General features: G+C 44.0%; 2 protein-coding genes across 3 annotated transcripts; both read right to left on the reverse strand.

Moving 5' to 3' along the window:
* Window positions 1-4,825: 4,825 nt before the first annotated feature.
* LOC124695710 lies at window positions 4,826-12,370 on the reverse strand. 2 transcript variants are annotated; one of them, XM_047228539.1, is made up of 14 exons: window positions 11,940-12,369; window positions 10,225-10,596; window positions 9,668-9,927; window positions 9,462-9,539; window positions 8,621-8,692; window positions 8,427-8,531; window positions 8,199-8,339; window positions 7,506-7,691; window positions 7,351-7,430; window positions 6,650-6,722; window positions 6,481-6,582; window positions 5,866-5,977; window positions 5,405-5,489; window positions 4,826-5,313 (listed from the first exon to the last, which is right to left on the reverse strand). In XM_047228539.1, the coding sequence occupies exons 1-14, from the start codon at window positions 12,250-12,252 to the stop codon at window positions 5,133-5,135; spliced, it is 2,160 nt and encodes a 719-aa protein (XP_047084495.1). In that variant the 5' UTR covers window positions 12,253-12,369; the 3' UTR covers window positions 4,826-5,132. The 2 variants fall into 2 exon arrangements, with proteins under 2 accessions (XP_047084495.1, XP_047084489.1); XM_047228533.1 differs by having other exon boundaries at window positions 9,668-10,596; window positions 11,940-12,370.
* Window positions 12,371-14,548: 2,178 nt separating this feature from the next.
* LOC124695728 (110 kDa U5 small nuclear ribonucleoprotein component CLO-like) lies at window positions 14,549-19,857 on the reverse strand. Its single transcript, XM_047228548.1, has 10 exons — window positions 19,078-19,857; window positions 17,954-18,022; window positions 16,686-17,879; window positions 16,495-16,593; window positions 16,226-16,384; window positions 15,896-15,981; window positions 15,609-15,807; window positions 15,354-15,464; window positions 15,048-15,254; window positions 14,549-14,951 (listed from the first exon to the last, which is right to left on the reverse strand). Exons 1-10 carry the CDS (start codon window positions 19,840-19,842, stop codon window positions 14,853-14,855), a joined length of 2,988 nt encoding a protein of 995 aa, XP_047084504.1. The 5' UTR covers window positions 19,843-19,857; the 3' UTR covers window positions 14,549-14,852.
* Window positions 19,858-20,150: the final 293 nt, after the last annotated feature.

Genomic DNA, 20,150 nt, shown 5'->3' on the forward strand with positions numbered 1-20,150 from the left:
CTGACAGGGGGGGTCCACAGGTCGGCGGGTGAAACTCACCGAAACGGTACGGGGATCGTGGGCGGTTGGATTAGAGGCAGATCGTGCGGTCGAGGCGCGTCGTCGTCGTCGACGCGAGGGCTGACTGGCACGGCGGCGGTAGGAGGTCGGAGTGGTCGTCGGAGCTCCGGCGGTCGACGGCGATGTGCGCAGCGACGTTGTCGAAGACGGCGGTCCTCCCGGTAGCGATGGCGTCTCCGGGAGGGCTCCAATCGGCGGCGGCGATCTCAGGTCCTCTCGCGGCTCCGGCGAAGAAATTGGAGGGCTCCGGTGACTAATTGAGGGAGAGAGATGGTTGAGGAGGATCGAAGAGAGGGAAGCAAGCGAGTGTGAAGAAATCGTCCAGGGTTGCTCTCTTTTTATAGCGGCGCGAGGTGCTGCGGGGGTGAGCTCGGGTCGACCGTGGCGCGGCTTCTCCGGCGAGGGAATCGGGTCGGCGACATCAGCGCGAGCCAAGTGAGGTCGAGGCGGTGCTAGAGAGCTAGAGAGCGAGGTGGGGGACGGTCTGGTGACGACGCCTTGAGTCCGGGTCTGCGGCGGTGTTCACGGGATCGTGTCGCCGTCTCCGGCGGCGGCGGTCCAGGGCCGCTGCCGCGCGCGTGTCTGGCGGCGTCCAGGTGCCACGCTGGTGCTCAACGTGCTCACGGGGGTCCAGGGAGGGCTCGAGGCGGTGGCATTGCACGTGGCCAGTGCGCGTCCACGGCGCCCCTCTGCGACGCGAGCGGCATGGCCGTGCCGATCTGGGCGCGCGATTTCCGGCTGCTGTTGTCGACGAGTTCGACCGTGGCGGTGCTAGGACGGCGTAGGAGCGCATGGTGGCGAGCTATGGCACTAGGGCCAGGGCAGAGGAGCAATGGGAGAGGAGGGGGAGGAACATGGCCGGCATGGCCATGGCTAGGCCATGTCTTGCCCCTCCCTAGGGTTTCTGTGGTGGTGTGAGGCAGAGAGGGGGCAAGGGAACATGTAGGGTTGGTTTGGGTAGGTTAGAGTTAGGATAGATCACTATTTCGAATAGTGTCACATAGTGCCATAATTGAATTTTGTGAACTTTGTCCAAATTTGATTAAATTCAAAGGGTTGACCAATTTGAATTGTGTGTGTTTAGTTGAGTTAGAAAAAGCCAGAGATGATGAGAGGTGGTGGTGGAATGGTTGAATGCAAAGAATTGCAAAAATTGGCAAAGTTGGAGATTGTTGAATAAGTTAAAAAGTTGAAACTTTGGATGAGCATAGCTCATGATCAAAAATGATTTTGGCATTGGTATCTTTACAGAAGTTGTTCACCTTGATGTTGACTTGGATTACATGCAAAGAGTTGGGAAAGTTTAGTTTGAAAAACTTGAAATAGAGAGGCTCAAAGTAGTGATCAGACTATAATTGGCAGATTTGACCAATATCATATGTGGGCAAGTTTTGTATTTGAAAACCATTGATTTGTGATTCTTTGTTTCCAAAAGTTGTAGTAAGTGTTTAGTATCATTATTCAACTCTTGGTGAAGGCCAAATTGGTCTAGGTCAATTATTTGAAAACAAATGGCATACACCATATGTGAGGGTTTTGGTGAATTTCTAACTATTTATTATTTTATTTTTCTTGGCCTCACTTTGACAAGGGTGAGGTTTATTTGGTGTTAGATTGAGTTGGATAAAAGGTTCCAACCATTTTGAGACCAAGTTGGGGCCTAGGGCAAGGTTTGATAAATTGGTACTATGTGTATGTGAGGGAAAAATGGAATTATCCCACTATTGGATTTCTCTCCATTTGATTGGACTTGTCTTTACTCTAATGTCATTCTTATTAGTTTAGAAACATTTTCAAACCATTGAAACCATTCCAAAAGGTCTAGCTCAAAGATTTGTAAAATTGGCCAAAACACATGAGAGGTGATATGTCAATTTTCATTATTCTTGTAATGTGCTCCCCTTGCTTTGCTTGGGCAAGGTTGAGGGTCAATTTAGGGTTGGATTAGGTTTATAGATTGTTTCACACCATTTGGTCAAGGTAGAAGTGCATAGGACAAGAATTGGTAAAAATGGCTATGTGTCACATATGCCTCTATGCATATGTGGCATTTGATTCTTATTTTGACTAGGCTTGAACCAATTGGTATTGTTGAGTGTTGAAATGGTATATAGGAGTGATCCAACCATTCACTACAAGTCTTAGGGTCAAGATCCTCAATTTCACAAATTTGATATTTTGCTCTCATATGCCTCTATGGCATTATTACTTTCTTTTCAAAAAATCTTTTATTTCACTTTGGACTATGTTTGAGGAGTACTAGATAAGGTTTGTGAAGGTTTTCCAATCCTCTAAATAAAGTAGAAAGGCCTAGGGTAAAGTTTTACAAAAATAGCCATATGCACATATAACTCTATGCATATGTTTGATTTCATTTTGTTTCACACTTGAATTGATTGGTAAGTGCTTTGTTGAGTGTGTTGAGGTATTTCAATTCATCTACTCAAGGTAGACAAGGCAAAGCTCATTATTTTCCACCAGTATCCATAGGCTTGCATATGCCTTTTTCTTAAATAAGATATTTCCTTTTTATTTTATTTCTCAAAGTTTGATGACAAGAGGGATGTGGTTTAGGGTTTAATAAGTTTTGCAATGGTTCACCACCATTTAGTTAAATAAGAAAAGGTAGGGTTCAAGATTTATATATTATGGCTATAGGCCCACATAGGGCTTTTTCTTTAATTTAGGTTTCTCAAAATAGATCCAAATGATTTTTTTGAGAAGGTTAGGGTTTAGGGTTTTTCTTATTTGATTTCTTTCTCTTTTAATTTCATTTGGTCTGTGATCTTCACTTGATCACTCTAGGGTTTTAGGGTGTATCACACAAGCATAATAACACTCATCATGGCAAAGACACAAGTGATAGGTAGGAGCACTAAGCATAGCACTCTATGTAAGAAAAGTTTTTGTTGGTTCTCATTTTTGGAAAAAGGAAATTTATTTTCTCTTTGTTTTGAAATTTGGGGTGTTACATCCCTCGAGAAAAGCGCCGCAGAAACACCAAAACAGAGGCAGAAACAACAAAGATTAGAGGGGAAAACTCTGTCAAAACCGTCTTTGGAGGGATCTCCACCTTCTCTAACATATTCTACATCATCACCATGATGAAGGGGAAGTAGTCCACCTCTGAACTATGGGTTTGTGGCAGTAGCTTGATCTATTTCTTTCTTGTTCTTCATAGATCTTAGTACCATATGAGTTGCCCAACATAATTATGATTGTATATGTAATTTCTATGTGGTGAATCTTTATTGTATGATATTGATATATGAGATTGGAATCTATGAGCTAGGATGAGTCCTTGCTTTAGAGCTTGGGCTTCCGCCGAGAGCACATCCTGGACAAAGTCTAGTTTCATGTAAATTTGCTTTTTTTTTCTTAGAGGAAATGGCTTCTATACCATTGACAAACTCTGCAAATGGTTGCCATTGAACAAAGATACAGTGCTTATATACCAAACACAAACAAATTCAATTGCTTATATACCACTGGTTGCTAGTCAAACGTTATCTCAGTCTGTTAAGAGGCCATGACTGATTTGCCCTTAATAGAAAATAAGCAACAATTGTAAAACATGTCTAGATTTTTTTGGAATTTTCTATTCCTTTTTTTGCGGGAATTTTCTATTTCTCTTTTTTTGCGAAAACGCAAAAACATTGCGTTTTGATGCATTGATAGAAAAAGAAGTTTATATGTACATATTCGAGAAAGAAATATATCTCTGATACGTGAAGCGTACCGGTCCTCATACATACGTGCATCCCGAGACATTGAAGTATTTTCCTTAATCATTATTCATTCCAGTGTTAAACAACCGGCCAATGAGATAGACCATGGTTAATGATGCAAGTGGATCAATATTAGGGTACCCTCTACCCACTTTAGTCTAAAAAATGAACTAACTTTTTTTATAACATCATCATATTTATTTCATTTTTTGCATCAAAGAGGGTAGAGTGTATCCTAATAGTGATCCATTTGTACCTCTAATCATGGTGGTTATCATGTATGTTCAATCGTGAGACCCTGTCACTGCCTTTTCTTAAAGGAAAATATCTCATTCGGATATTATCAAGCATTTTGTAAGATTGAATCTGTACTGGGTAGCCACTTGTGAGACGTTTAGAACAATATAGTTTTCACTTAGTTGTGATGTATCTTTTAGGGACAATATTCTGTTTCATGTGCTCTTGGATTATCCATAACAGTAATACGTTCATGAATATTGCTGTCCAGCTCGACGTCTAGCCTATGTTGTAGATTTGACATTGCCACGCCTGAATGCTGACTGGTTCCTTAAGCCTTACCACCTAAGATAGAAATTTTTCTACGCTGAGGTAAGATAGGAATTTTTGGATGGATTGTGAGACACGCTAATGACTAACTAAAAGCGATGGCAAATAAAATAAGCACTTAAACTTGCTTGTGTTTGGTATATAAGAGCTGTAGCTTTGTAGGATGGCAAATAATCCATTGTGTAGGTTGTCAATGGTACAAAAGCAAATTTCTCCTGTTCTTACAGTACCCATTTCCATCTGCACCTCTCTTGTTTTATTTTATTTTTTATCTGGCTAAGAATCTCCACCTCTGTACATGAGTTAATAGACAAACTTCAGTTGTATTGTGCCAAAATGACACAGTTTTCGGACTGCAAATTTAGACTCCCTCCATTTCCTTTTTAATTGACTTTGATTTAGTATAAATACTGAATCAGTGTCAATTAAAAGGGAACGGAGGGGTAGTATGCAATTCTATGTGATTGAGATTCAGGACAGCTTAACATCTTTTTAGTGAGCACAGCGGCTTCACTTGGCAGTGCCAGTGCGTCAGGTCCCATTACTTCAGCATTCACAAGAAATGCTTACATACAGCAACTCATTAGCTCAAAGAAGAGAAAACTTTCCGGCTGAGATGCTCTAGTCTAGCAGTCAGTTGGATCACGACTCACGAGCACTCCAGTTGCAAAAGGCAAAAAAAACCCACTCCATTGTCCAAGAAGGAGAGCGGTATCTACATAAGGTGATGCTATCCTACCAGACTTCATGTGCAGCAACGCATAGCAGTCTGGCAGGTCAGCCTGGCAACGTGTTAACCAGCCGGGACAACATCCGGCACAGCCTGAGGATCATCGTGCGCCCCGGCTGAAGGTCCCTGATGGAAGCCGTCAGCTTGTCCACGCTTGGCTGGGACAGCGTTGTCTGAGCTTGGCATACCTTGATCGGCAACTCCGATGGCTCAGCAGGGTAGACCGCGCTGTTCCAAATTATTAGGACATATACAGTTGTAAGCAAATAGCGTAGAGATGTAAAGGTATCTAAGCTCTGGTTGGTTTCGCTGGACTAACCGGCTCAAGTCTGTCATGTCGATGGTGAAAGCAACCCTCTTGGCGCTCTTGTAACTCATGAAGCGAAGGCTAAAGATAAGTTGCCCTGCTTGAAATGGTACAGATTCAGAGTTATTATTACACAATTGCCAGGTCAAGAGAGCACTACAGCAAGCTCACAACTGCTATCATGCCACTATCTTTTTAGTTTTTCCACATCAAATACTTTCATATATAAAATCCAGTGAGAACTATGATAAATCGTAACTGTTGTCTAGATCGAACAAAATCCTCCTCATTTCCAGGTGTACCTTCAGCAGTCAAAGCATGACGACATCTACACCCTAGCCTATGGACTGTCTGCTTACCTCCTTTCCGTAAAGCAAAATAGCAACTAACAGCATAATCTTGACGATTTGTCTGAAAATGGATGTGCATGCAGCCCCATTCTAAAATACAGAAGTAAGGGATAGAGAGGAGACCTGTCTGGGAATCCATGCTGAAATTTGCAGAGGTCAGATTCAATAACTCCCCTTTAGCATCATCAATTTCATCTAGGACATCAACAAGATTTCCCAGAAGCAAACTTGTTTCCTGCACAAATACGTGGGGACAATTAGACTGAATTTGTTATGTCACTTCCAAGACATGGCAGCTGTTTTGGACTTTTGATAAGCGCACACGGTTCTGAACTCACCCACCTATGTTCAGGCCCGGCTTCTACCTTAATTTCAAAAGTTAGGGAACCAAGTCAAAGCTAAAAGCCAAGTGTCATAATACTCAAACTGACACAGCTCAAGGTGAAAACATTATAGGCATAAACACATAACTGCAGACTACTATACCTGTCTGTAATAACATTCTGAAACTACAAATTCATATAGAAATGTCGTATAAAATGTGTCTGCTGTCTGTGATACAAAATGTAATGCCCTCCAATGTCTGCTTAGGGCACACAAATATATTTCATATGCGACTTCATATGCTAGCCATTGCGGTCTCAAAAAAAATATTAAAACCATTACTTTAACTTTACTCAAAAGGGTTAGTCCAAATTGTCTCACATCTAAGAACTTCCAAAGTAAAAGCAAACTCACCATTGACTTCTTCTGCAAGGATCGCAAGTCACTAAGTCTTTGGTTCTCCTCAGGTTTGAAAACAAAATTGAATGCCACCGATGCATTCAAATTTGGGAATGCCTGACCAAGGGGTGTATCATGAGATTCTTACATACAGAAGAAGAAAAGATCAGTTTCCTCATCTCACCTGTTCTATTTTGGATCCCAACAGTGAGTTATTCACAAATATGGTTGACATATCGCTGATGTTTAAGATGATCCTGCCAAAGGTACAGTAACCAAACAAGTAAGACAGACACATGATATAAAGGGAAGATTGTGTTTCGCTGTTGGCTTGTTGCTACCAAATGTTTTGCAAACTAACAGTAACTAGCAGGTGCAAGAGTGGCATGAATTTGTGCCTAGGCTCAGGGTTACACACCAACAAACCTCTGACATGGGGTTCATTCTACTAGTGCAAAGTTTTAGCTGGTTGAAAACAGGCTTTACATTGCACAGAGATATCCTTGCAAAACACGGTAAATACAAGAGCTGCAACTTGCCATTTGCCAAGTCCATGCAGGTTCATCAGTAGCATACAAAAAAGCTAAGGTTTGAAGCACATTGAGCCAGTTAAAGTCAGTAATTGGTTTGAAAAAGTAACCTGGCAGTGTCCTGTTCCACAGTGGATTGGGAATCATGGCAGTGGCGGAGCCACATGCTAGTTGTGTAGTCAATTGACTACACAGTTTTTTTGGTACACAAGTAGAAATCGTGCCAAATATTATAAAATATTCATATATTTGACTACGCAACTTTAAATTGACCACAAAAGGTTAATGTTCTGGCTCCACCACTGAATCATGGTTGCTATACTATGCAAAAGGGCAGGTGATTGTAGGATAATACCTTTGGAACAGCAAATTGTGATAGTTGAGGATGACGTCACGCTTATTTTCTCTTTTAACAATGTCATTCAGCGTCCAGAGCTGAAAAACAAAAATAAATGTAAGTCACTGAAGGGAGAAAGTATATTACGGTAGATCTAAGGCATGCACTAATACCGATGCTTGCTGGCTGATGATCTGACGCCGGTTTCTCATCTCCAATTGCTCTTCAGCAACCCTCACGACTTCGCCAATATCACCTTTAATGTCGCAAAAATGTTCAAGCGAACTCTTAAGCTTCTCCGCCTTCTTTTGAACCATGCTGAGTACAAGCTTCTTTTCAGCAATCCTAGCATGTACTTCCTGGGGAAACACAGGATATGTTCCTCATAATTGTATGTGTGAGAGAATACATGAAGGTATGCACAAGTACTATACTTAGCAAATGCGAGTATATAAATAGATGATGGTCAAAGCAACTGAATTTACGGAAAAACAAAGGATAAACAAGAATAAGAACAAATGAGAGAAGTGAAAGTAAGAGCCGCAGAAGCAGTAGTAGCACTGTTACAGCAAGAAGTATTGCTACTGATAGTTTGATAGCCAGAAGTAATAGATCAGCTTCATGAAACACAACAGCAACTAAACAAAATATACACTGTCCAATTTCAGATATTTTCGGGTTGTCCAGATGACTGACTCTTACAACTTTGGCAAATGAAACAAGTATAATCATTTGAAAGGAATGCCTGACGGTGTCATATATTGATATGCAACACACACACACACAAAAAAAAAAACAGTGCAGGATCTAATACTATGGATATGGGACCATAGTTATGCGAAGTACAGTGGAACATGGTGCTGTACCTGTGCATTGATCGAAGTTGCTGCACCAAGAGGGCCTCCCTTATCCTGTGTAGCACCCGCTTTGGAACGACGAAGCTGTGAAATCTTGGATTTCAGATAGCTGCATTCTTGAATTCCAACATGACATAGCTGTGCTTTGTTCTACGCCAAACAGAACAGGGGTAAGCTAACTGCACTGCACCTTAGAAACCATCAAGAGGGCTGAAAGGAAGACGAAGAAATCCCTACTTGCAGTTTATCTAGTTTAACAGAATTTATTTGCAATTTTGTCTTTTCATGTAAAAGCTTGTCATGGAGACATCTTGCTTCAGCTAGTCTGGAATCTTGAATCCTCTGAGTTCAGAAAACAAACACATCAGACAAGTGGAAGTAATTTTCTAACGGTGACAGACAATATGACAACTAAATGATGGATAGCATACCACAGTAGCAGCAAGTCTCTTATATTTTCTAGCCGCATGAATCTTCCCCAGCTTATCTCCGAACATATCAAGCTTCATTAAAAAAGAAACATACATCAGATACAACAAACTCACGCTGCATAGAACATTTCCACGAGACATCCCGGACACTAGATCATAAGGTTGAAATATCGAATTGAACACATTATAAAAAATAAACCTCGCGGAAAAAAGTTCACAAAAGAGGTTTAGAGAACTATAAATTCTGAATAACAATTAACAACTTTACTCTTTTTTAGATTGCTCAACACATGCAATTAGCAACTGTACTCAAACTCCAAATAAGCAAGTAGACCATATATCCATATCAGACTGATATCTAGAAGTCTGGCTAAACTGGTTGAGAGAGTAATTCACTCAGGAATTTGCAGCTTCCAGATTTGAGAATAGACATAGATAGTTTGAAAACAATCAAACCGTCTTTGAACGAATGGTGGTCATCTGATTGCAGAAGTAATCATGAATTTCCTTTTCAAGCCACCTCGGCTGTTTATTACAGAAGATAATGCTACCTCAAATACTCTTGAGAATTAAAGGATAATGCATGTCAAACACATGAATCGTGTCACTTAGAAGACCCTAACTATGTGGAGCCAAGGTTAGTCCGAAGGATGACAACATATTTTCCCAAGTAAATCTAAGGAATAACTAAGAACCGTGATTCAGTTTCTGTAGGACCTGTTATTGAAGCATATTAAAATAAAATAAGACTACTGCAGTACTGCAAGAGTCTCTGAAGTATTCAAAGTGAATGAACAGAAGGGAACAATAGCTTAGTCCCATAGCAGGGCAAAATGCATACCTGTTGTGGGTTAAGCTTACTAATAGATGCTGGGCAAATTCGCATTTGCTTCAGGGAACTAGATACGGTGAACACTACCTGCACGAGGAAAACACTAGATTTCATATAGAGACTAGTCACTCTAAAGTTCAAACATTTTGAAGAACAAGAAACATGAATAACTTCAACAGTTTGGACACAGTTAAACTGGCAATTTTTAGTCTTACCTTGTTGCAATCATCACCTAATGATTGTGCACTATCATGAGGCTCACTCTGATTTTCTTCTGCCATACGAGAAGACAACGATACACAAGGAAGCTGTTTCTGTGATGTTATTGGGCTTCTTGGTCCCTTTGCTCTTTTTTCTGGCAACGCATGTTCAGCACAGACATTTTCTTCGCTGCTCCTTTTTCTTCCACTACCATCTGAATCCATATGAGAATTGTGTTCACGATTGGGTAGCGCAAGGACATTGCACGAAGTATCTTGAAACTCAGTGGCCTCATTCAGCTCCTGCCTTGTAGGAGCAGGTGATTCATTAAGCCTGAACTTTAGCACATGGCCTAGAGCTGAAATTCTTTTCCCATGTTTCCTAAACTCGCTCCCCAAAGAGCCTGCCTCCTGGTCCGCCGCATTACTAGTGGAATGAGGAATAGGTGTGAAAACTTGCTGCCTTTTGGAGCGTAGCGAAGATACAGAGCCTTGTGAAATTGGCAGCGGCTGAACTAGTGTTCTCGGAGTATGTAGAACAGTTTCCGAATTCATGATTTGGTTAGCTCCATCTTTAGGAGACTCGGGTTCCTGGACCTCTTGCAGTAAATTGTTCAATGTGGGTGACAACTTAGTGTAATCATAACGTTCAGCGTTTTCTGCACACAAACTCATGTCAGTTAACCCATCCCGGCCAGCACTCGATTTTACAGACTCGGATCCCTTCAGTTCCTTCAGTGGTGTTGTAGATTCTAAATCGGGTAACCTTAGACTTCCAGCTGAGTGTGCTGAACAGTCATCTGGAGGAATAAGATTGTTATAATGCATAGAGAATGTGTGGGAATCTAAGGTTTGATCATGGTAATTATCCTCTGACATTCCAGAATCTGATGGTCTCCCCGGTTGAATAAAGCTTGTTGAGACAACCCCAAAGAAGTTGCCATCTGTCAAGACAACGATCATGTAAGTAAGAAGATATAGCACTTCTACAAAGAAGTTGCCATCTGTCAAGACAACGATCATGTAAGTAAGAAGATATAGCACTTCTACAAAGAAGTTGCCATCTGTCAAGACAACGATCATGTAAGTAAGAAGATATAGCACTTCTACAAAGAATAATTGATTTGTCATTGCTGTAAAATACCACAAATCGTAGCGACATTTCAAGGGGGAAAGATATAGTGAAACTGCTAGCATGTATGCATTCACAGTGTGTGGTTTGAAGATCTTACTGAGCAGACGCTAACAATATCTGGCACTTGCTATATTAAGCAATTCAAATATCCAAGACAAATATGTATTCAGCAGTCTATCAGTCAATAGTCACTTTCTGCACACTCTGTTGGATACGCAAAATGATTTCGGAACCCAAATTGCTCAAATTCTAACAATAAAGCATAAAGGCAACCTTAAGTAGTCCCGATGATACACTCGGCATAAGACTCAACGAAAAGCTATGACATCATAATAAAAGGATAGTCTCCATCTTGGACCAAATCCTAAACTAAAACAAAGTCATTATCAACAACAAGAAAAGTACCCTTGCACCCCCCACCCACTACTCACAGGTATAGCATGTACAAAACAAAAACGATCAGCTTACTAAGCGCGTGAATAGAGCGCCATGAGGGTGTATCTCGTTTCGCACTGGTCAAGATCTTGAAGCTAACAAGCTCATGTCTTAACCCGATTTCTTGTGTCTGCAGGTTCGGGGAGGCGGCAACGATCGTTCCCGCACCGTTGGCCATCCAGACCCCAGGAGAGGCCGTCGATAATCTCTCACTCTAAGGTGCACCTCACCCCCAATTCTTACTAAGCTAAAAATGCCCCAGCTAAATCTTGGTTCCAACAATTAAGTAAGCAAAAAAACAAAACCCTGAAAGCAACTAAAATTAATGGTTATTTCTGGACAGGGAGATGAATTTGTGGATCCTAAATAATTTGAACTAAATCCCCAAACCTCGGGGAAAAAATGTAACTCGTTCCAACAGTCCCAGAAACATAAACAAATGACAGTGGGCAACCCTCCTTCCCTGTTCAAGACTTAAGGTCAGCCTTAACATAAACCATTGAATTGAGCACTTAAACAGTTAAACTGAGGTGAGGAACCACTCATAAACAAACATAAGCTAAAAAATGGCTTGACAAATGCAGCGATCTGAGCCTCAAATTAACTGTATAGAATGCAGCACTTCTGGGAGGCTCGAAATGTGGGCCGGTAATAAAATAAAAACGAATTAATTCGCCCAGGAATCCGGCGAGACAAACAAACGAAGGAGGGGGTTACCTCCGTCGAAGGAGGAGAGGGACCCGGCGGCGCTGGCGGGCGAGTCGGAGCCGAGATCGACATCCCCCAGGAACCCGAAGGGCGCGCGCACGAACTCCTCGTCTCCCTCCTCCGTCTCGTCGCCCTCCGCCGCCGGGGACGGGGAGGGGGAGGCGGGGCGCTCCTCCGGGGGCGTCTCGAAGTCCTCGTCGCGCTGGAACACGTGCACGGCGGTGGTGTCCGCGAAGCTCACGCGGCGGGAGCGCTTCCGCGCTAACGTCTCGTCCTCCGTCGCCGGCGACTGGAAGAGGCGGCCGCCGCCGCTGGTGTCCATGGGAGCGCGTGGGGAGCTTGGGTGGCCGCGCGGGGTGGCGAGGTGAGGCTAGGGTTTTGGGGATTCGAAATGGTGTGGGGAAAGGAAGACGACGGGAGATGCGGGTTTTGGATGGAGATTTTTTTTGGTTGGCCGATTTCCGCGAACGGTAGGAAAAGAGTTGGGAGAAGTGACAAGTCGATGGGTTTTCACTTCCTCATTTGGAGAAACTATAGTGTGCACGTGTAGTTTCTTTTTTTTTTTGCGAAAATTCCACCGATCCATTAATAATTATCAACATTAGTACAAAGATGCCTAAAAGTAATAAAAATTACAAATATACCGTTGGACCACCTAGCGACGACTACAGACACTAGCACGAGCCGAAGGCGCGCCACTGTCCTCGCCCCTCCATCACCGGAGCCAGGCAAAGCTTGTCGTAGTAGAGCTTGTTGTAGTAGACAGACGGGAAGTCGTCGTGCTAAGGCCCCAAAGGACCAGCGCACCAGAGCAGCAACCATCGCCAATGATAACAATCGTAGATCGGAAGAGACCGACCTGAAACCACACAATCGAACACGAGAGACGATCGGATCACAGGGGATCCGCCGGACACACAACTCCACGCGTCCTCCGCCGGCGCTAGATGCACCACCAGAGCGAGGATAGAACGGGGAGGATCTTATTCTAACTTTAGGAAGTAGTCGCCGTCTCACCATCCCGAAGAAGACACCGAAAACAAACTAAACGAAGAACTAAAAACTAAAACCTTCCCGCCGGTGAGAGGCCACGGTCCGCCACACCTCCAAAGCCCCAAGGGCACCGGAGGCGGAGCGGACCGGCAGCGTCGCCGACGAGAGGGACGAAACCCTAGATGGGTTTTAGAGCCGCCTCAAAACGCCTTGTTGTTTCCGTACCGGTTCACAGGAGGTTGTTACCTTCCACGTGTAACGTAGTTGGGTCAATCAACTTCCGCAAGATGGAGGCAGACAAGATCCGCTCCAACGCGGCGCGGATCTGCGAGAGCTACCGCTTCCGCAGCTACGGTGTTGCGGCGTCGCCCGCCTTCGCCAAGCGCGAGTCCGACCGCTATTGTCGCCGTGCCTCCTCCCCTTCCGTGGCGTCCTCGTCGTCGAGCTCCCGCCAGCTCCCGCCGGCGGCGTTGGTGCTGAAGATGGAGGAAGACGCGGAGCTGGAGCGCCTCCCGCAACCCAACTTCAAGCCGGGCGACTACCTCGACGACGCGGAGCTGGAGCGCCTCCTCCGGCAGCTCTGTGTGGACGCAGGGCTCGCGCCCGGCGACTTCGTCGACGAGCGCCGCCTCGACATCGGCATCGGGCTCGTCTCGCGCTCGAGTCAGCGCGACGCGGACAAGGTGGAGGAGTGGCGGCTCGTCGCGGAGGAGTAGGGCAAGGTCTTCGTCGACCTCGGCAGCGACGGCGAGTGACGAGGCCGCCGACGCACCGCCACCACGGCACAAGGCTCCGGTGAGCATCCCGGAGGCAATTTTTAGTTCTAGGTTGCGGTAGCGGCGGATTTTGGCTCGAATTTAGCTAATTTAAATTCCTTTTGGTTCAATGTAGTCAAATTTTAGCTATATGTATGGAGTCCAAATCCAATGGAATTCCCTCTTACGCGCCAAATTTTTTTAAATATGCAGTTATGTTTGTTGCGCGTATGGATACGTGGTTTTGGGGTTTGCGGTTTGACATTTCTGCTATAGATGCTCTCATACCCATATGATTTCATAATTCTTATTGTAAATTTGGATGTATATTTTGTACTCGATAGTTTTATTTGTCAGAGCTGTAAACGTTCTTTTTTTAACTGCATACTGCAGTCGGCAAACTGTCAGATACAACATGTCTGGTCCAGAGCTAACTTTGCCACAAGCTTAAGCAAAGTATAACTCACCATGCAGATCTGACTAACAAAATACAAATTTTGGCAACAAAAAATAGTTAAGTGACACAAGAGACCATATCAAGTTATCAACCAATAGTTGGTGGACACGTACCTAGAAATATAACATCCCCAAGATTATGTGTTGAAAAATGCAATTGAGAACCAACAGAACCTGACACACCAGCGCACAAGAGTTTACAACAACAACAAAAAAAGGCACATTACATGCACTAATCCCTCGGGATAAAATCACAGATCAAATAGGCACGGCAAGGAACATAACTATCCTCCAGAAACTGAATATGGTGCTCAATGCTGCATCGGTTTAGGAAAGAAACAAAGAGAGAATGAAACCAGCAATGCCAACATCATCGCTGGAGATGCCCTCGCCTATCAAATGTCAAAACTAGTCTCAGCTCTTGATCGTTACACTAATTGGTTAGATGCCGTAGATGTTAGAGCAATAGTACATACATGACAGACAGCTGGTGCTCGGTGTATGATAATGTGTTACAATAATAGACAAAGATCAGAACGCAGCAGATCCAAGTGCAACAAGTGTGGGCATTTTGCATCTCTTGGAAGATCGCCACATGGTAGCCCCAAAAAGAACTTGATCGGTTTCCAGTGTGAAAGGAAAATGGACCACTGCATCATCTGAAGATCATGTCATGACGCTATCCTAACAGAGGCAACCGGGGCTTCCATTCTTTGAACTACATCATCTGCAAGTGAAGATCTGCAGCCTGCTGCGCCAGCTCATTCATCATAGCCTCGTCAAAGAACTTGTTGATGCTAACATCCTCGCTCATGCCCTGGAAAATGGGTGTACATACGATTAGTTCTACAATCAGTTTAAGAGAGGATATTATAGTATGTTTGTACAGTATCTACATGTACGTATGTCTTACCTTCCTTCGCCTGGTCTTTACCATGAACTCACGGGCTAGGTGCTGTATAGGTGCCGGTTCCAGAGGCCGGAGGGCAATGTTCTTGTCAAGAGGGTCGCCAGGAACAATAGCCCAGTGATCAAACACTGACACACAAAAGGCTTGTCCCTGTGTATGGTATCTGAGATCTGTCTCAAAGCCAAAAGACTCTATGACAGGTAAAAATGCCTGACAATTACAAAAACAATACAGTCAGCAAGAGTCATGCAGGTTTAACTTAAGGTAAAAAAAAAAGGCTGAATTCAGAAGAAAAAACATGTTTCGTACCTTCACAACATATACTGGAGTGCCTGGCTTGGGTACATCGGCTGTCACATGACCACGTCGCCGAGACAGGACCGTATATATAGCAGAGACACAGTCAATTGGAGTTTGGATCTGCCACAGACATCAGATCAGGTCATCAAACCAGAATTTCTTTTAACCCAACATGATAAAGCAAATATAAAATATGTACGCATTGTTCTAGATAACAATGATAGCTCTATTTTCAAGAACCAGGAGTCTGTGACTGTGACTAACCTCAATATAATAAACAGGCTCCATGAGACGAGGATTAGCCATCAAAAAGGCTGAGTAGACCACCCGACGGGCTGTGGGGATTATTTGACCACCACCACGATGCAATGGTTCTGGAGCGATGTTTGCATTTAAGATCTTGAACTTCACATTCCTAATTGGTTCGTCACACAAGGGACCTTCTCTAGCACCCCACTGAAACCTGTGGTTAGGGCAATAAATAAAATGATTAAGGCACTGACAAAGATTCTGAGTGAATTTTGAATTAACAGTACAGCAGAGTACCCTACCCTTGGACAATTGAATCTTTGACTGCATTTAGCAAGTTCTTATCCACCTCTACCGAAAGAGAGTCATCCAGTAGAATGTTAGGACCCTGTATGTCAAAGTAAGATATGTTCAGTCCACAAAATGATGGGATTCTGATATGGATGAAACTATAAACTGATGATCTGGTGGAAAGTTTGTGGCATATGACCAACTCAGCATTAATTGCAAACACATAATCAGCAGGCTGGTGGGATTCATACAACTCTAATAAACAGATGAGAGAACCCAACCAATAAGACCCAACTTGTTACATGCCTACTGATAGGTCAATAAGCAGTTTGCCATCTTACCTGCTTATCAGGTCCAAAAGCCCATATTGACCTTGCTGCAAGCACATCCCACTGGTAGCGTTGGCGAAAGAAGTCGGTGACTTCTTTCTGTCTGGAATCAAGACTAACAAGGCCATTCTCAATATCTTCTGCCAAGCCCTTCTCTAATGGTTCAGCTAACTGCAAATTTTGTCACAGACATAAACAAAGGCCACAATTAATTAACCTTGTATGCTTATTTACCATCATGAAGAAAGAAGGGCACAAAAATCCCTGAAACAAAATCTAACCATGGTAATTTTGTTCCTCTTGTTGGGTGTTTCAGCAAAACATTTCATGGAGGAAGTATCAACAACTGTTTCACAAAACGTCACAACTGGATCTGCAACCTGTGTACAAAAAAGGTAACAAAGTCAGTAAAAAAAAGCTTCAAGAAAGAAGAAAAAAAGAAGAAAAGGCAAGTTAAGTGCATTGTTTATACCTTCACTTCTACTTCAGAGTAGAGCTCTCTGAGGTCCTTCATTATAGAATCCAGATATAGCTCGCCAGTTCCAAGGATAGTGTGTTCTCCTGACTCTTCTACCTTAGTAATTGCAAGAGGATAGCTCTTGCTGATTTTACGGAGACCTTCCACCATTTTAGGTAGCTCACTTGGGTTAAGAGGCTCAGCTGCTATTTTTACAACAGGCAAGGTATTGAAGCGTAGAGGTCTAAATATGTACACATCATCATCCATGTGCATAGGACATATGGTTGCAGTTTTCATGATTGATGCATCCACACCTTCAATAAGAACCCAAGAACCAGCAGGGGCTTTACTTATTGGAACACGGTACCGTGCCTGATAGACCCACAACTTGGTGACCTCTTTGACAGTCATGTCCTCCTCATCATCAGGAGAATAGCCTTCTCCAAGGACCCGGACAGTCTGACCAGTCTGTATTGTGCCACTATAAACTCGTCCAAAGGCATCAAAGACACTACAGTCAGGCTTAGGATACAGTTTCGTAACATTGACCATAAGGGGGCCTTGAGAATCACATTTCTTCATTGCATCCACAAGTGCTGAATCTTGTTGACCAGTGTATATGTGTTCTATCTTCCTTGCTGCAGCATCTTTCACGTTAGGAATATTTTTCACTAACATGTCCGTAAAGCCAGTAGCAGTGCCAAAAATTGAGCGGCAAGCAAGTCTTAGCAAAGGCATAACATTAAGTTTATAAGCTGCATTGCTCAGTGTCACACCCAAATCAGCAAGAGTTGATTCAACATTTCTCTTCTGCTCTCCGACAACCTGACTATAGATTTTGTACAGAGGCTCAAGGATGAACTCAATGAATGATCTGTTAGCTCCTACTGCTGGTGGCTTCTTTTTGAAGGTTCTAGAGGTATGGTCATAATACAAATCACCCCATAGACGAGATGCAAATTTCTCATGGTCAAATGGTATCCCATGAATCTTTAAATAAAGATGAGCAAAGGATTGCAAGGTAAAAGACCAGCCAGCAGAACCACTCGCAAAACAAACATTTCCAGCAGCAGGATCTACCAGTTGAGTGCCACCTACTGTGGTAGAACAAGATGAGATTAGATCGTTGATTGTGTCCAGTGTATGCCGTAGCTTGAAATATGCATCAGTTGGTGGCAGCTTTAGCTCTGTTATTAGTCTATCAACCTGCAATAACACAATGGAGTAAACGTCAGTTTCAGCTTGCAAGTGAATCAAGAAGAAAACAGCTGGAATTGTACCTTGTTAATCACAACAACGATGGGAAGCCTTTCTTGGATTGCATGACGAATCGCCCTCTCGGTGTTTACCTAATCATCAATGCAGGTACATAAATAACAAAACTCTTGATGCTTCCGATAAAAAATTGAAGCATAGCTTCAGCACTTCATTTCTGGAAATGCTTGTATGCATGCAGCCAAGATACTATTTTAGCAGAAGAAAAAACCTAAACAGCAAACTTATATACCTCTAGTGCATGTTGCAGATTTGTAGTTTTTATTTGAGCAAAAACAGTATGGAAGTTCATAGGTTTGCAGGCTTAAGCATATAAGCTCACTGTCGAACTGGGTTTAGCTAATACAATAAGAACAAGCTTAGAACAGAAAATGAGGGTGGCACTGACTAAATGACAATGTTTTTCTTGTCAAGCCAATTACTACTTTGTTCTAGTTTTATGATAATGTGTGTTCCATCTACTAAGAAGACACAACAGCAACAATGATAAAATGGTGCTGACAGTTTCAAAAAAATAGATTTTCGATATTAACTCTATTGAGTTCTGAATGCCTTAGAAGCTTTAATTGAGCGTATCTTCAACCAAATAAAAATACAATAGAACAATGACACAGAAGAGAATTTTAGCTTCTTTTTAGAATATTAGCACTATATGGTTGATCATGCTTGTCATCAGCAGGTGCAGCTGTTATACTGTCCCAAATTCAGCAAATTCAGCACCAGCAAACCATTTCCAAATTCTACCTGAATAATGTTAAGCTTACACAAACCAAGTTCAAGCAACATACAATTTATTTGCCTTCAAAACTGTTGAATGCTGGATACCTATTGAGTTATCAATGCCTTGCAAGCTTTAATTGAGCGTAATAAGTTAAGCTCACACAAACCAAGTTATCAATGTCATTGAACTTGTGAAGCTATAAAGATGTATCCCCTAGCCCATTTATGTCCAAATGAATTATGCTGAGGATTAGACAATACCCCTAATTCAGACCAGTGCAACTACCATAACTTTATCGAACATAAGCAGTGATCACAAAACTACCAATTCGAGTTTAATACTCCTAGTTTGAGTGGTTAATCTATCACTAGAGCAGAGATGTATAAAGCAATAGGATCAGTGAATTACCATGACGCCTTCAGCAGCATCCACAACAAGCACAGCCCCATCGGCCAGCCGGAGGGCAGCAGTCATCTCATCGGAGAAATTGACATGCCCGGGCGTGTCCATGATATTGCAGAGATACGACTTGCCGTTTCCCCCCTCGAGCACGAGCGACATGGGCACGGCCTTGATGGAGACCCTGCGCTCCTGCTCGTCGACCCGGGTGTCGGTGAACCTGACGTGGCGCTCGCCCTCGGAGTCGAAGGTGTCCACCTCGTGGGTCTGCTCCACGAGCATGTCCATGAAGACCGTCTTGCCGTGCTGCAGGTGGCCCACGAGCGCCACGTTGCGGACGAGCAGCGGGTTGGAGGCGAGGCCGAGCACGAAGTCGGTGGAGGCGTAGGTGGAGGCGGCGCCCGCGCGGGTGCCCACCTCGAACTTGACGTCGCGCGGCGGCGCCACGATGGGCTTCTCGAGCGCCTGCTCGTCCTCGTCCATGACCAGCGCCTCGACGCCGGGGCCGTACACCTCCTCCGCCGTGGGGTAGTACTTCTTGTCCTCGGCCAGGACGATGGCGCCCTGGGCGGCGGAGGCGTAGTCGTCGTCGTCGACGTCCATGAGGGCGGCGGGGCGGCGGGAGCTGGGGGATCCGGATGGGGAGCGCGCCGGGGAGGGGGAGCGGGACTGCGAGGGCGATGGGGAGGCGGCGGCGTCCGAGTCGTCGGCGTCGGAGTCGGCCAGCTCCGGGCCGATGTAGTTGCCGAACTCGTCGTAGAGGCTGTCGTCCATGGCGGCGAAATCGGCGGCGGCGGCGGGCTAGGGTTTTGGGGGCCGCCGGGAGGGGGCGGGGAGGTTTGAGATTTGGGGAGAGAGGGCAGGCAGGCAGAGGCGGTAGAGAAGGAGAGGTCGAAACCGGCATACACATGTGCGATGCGATGTCGTCCTTTGGATCGGGATCATGCCGCTCACCAGCAAACACACGAAATAGCACACGACCTATTACTCCGTACAGTACAGTATTATTTTTGGAAATGACAGCCGACTTGGTGAGCCCCGTTATATTAGTGTACAACAGCAAACTAACCATACTCAATATT

The sequence above is a fragment of the Lolium rigidum genome, chromosome 1 (assembly GCF_022539505.1).
Source record: "Lolium rigidum isolate FL_2022 chromosome 1, APGP_CSIRO_Lrig_0.1, whole genome shotgun sequence".
NCBI lineage: Eukaryota > Viridiplantae > Streptophyta > Magnoliopsida > Poales > Poaceae > Lolium > Lolium rigidum.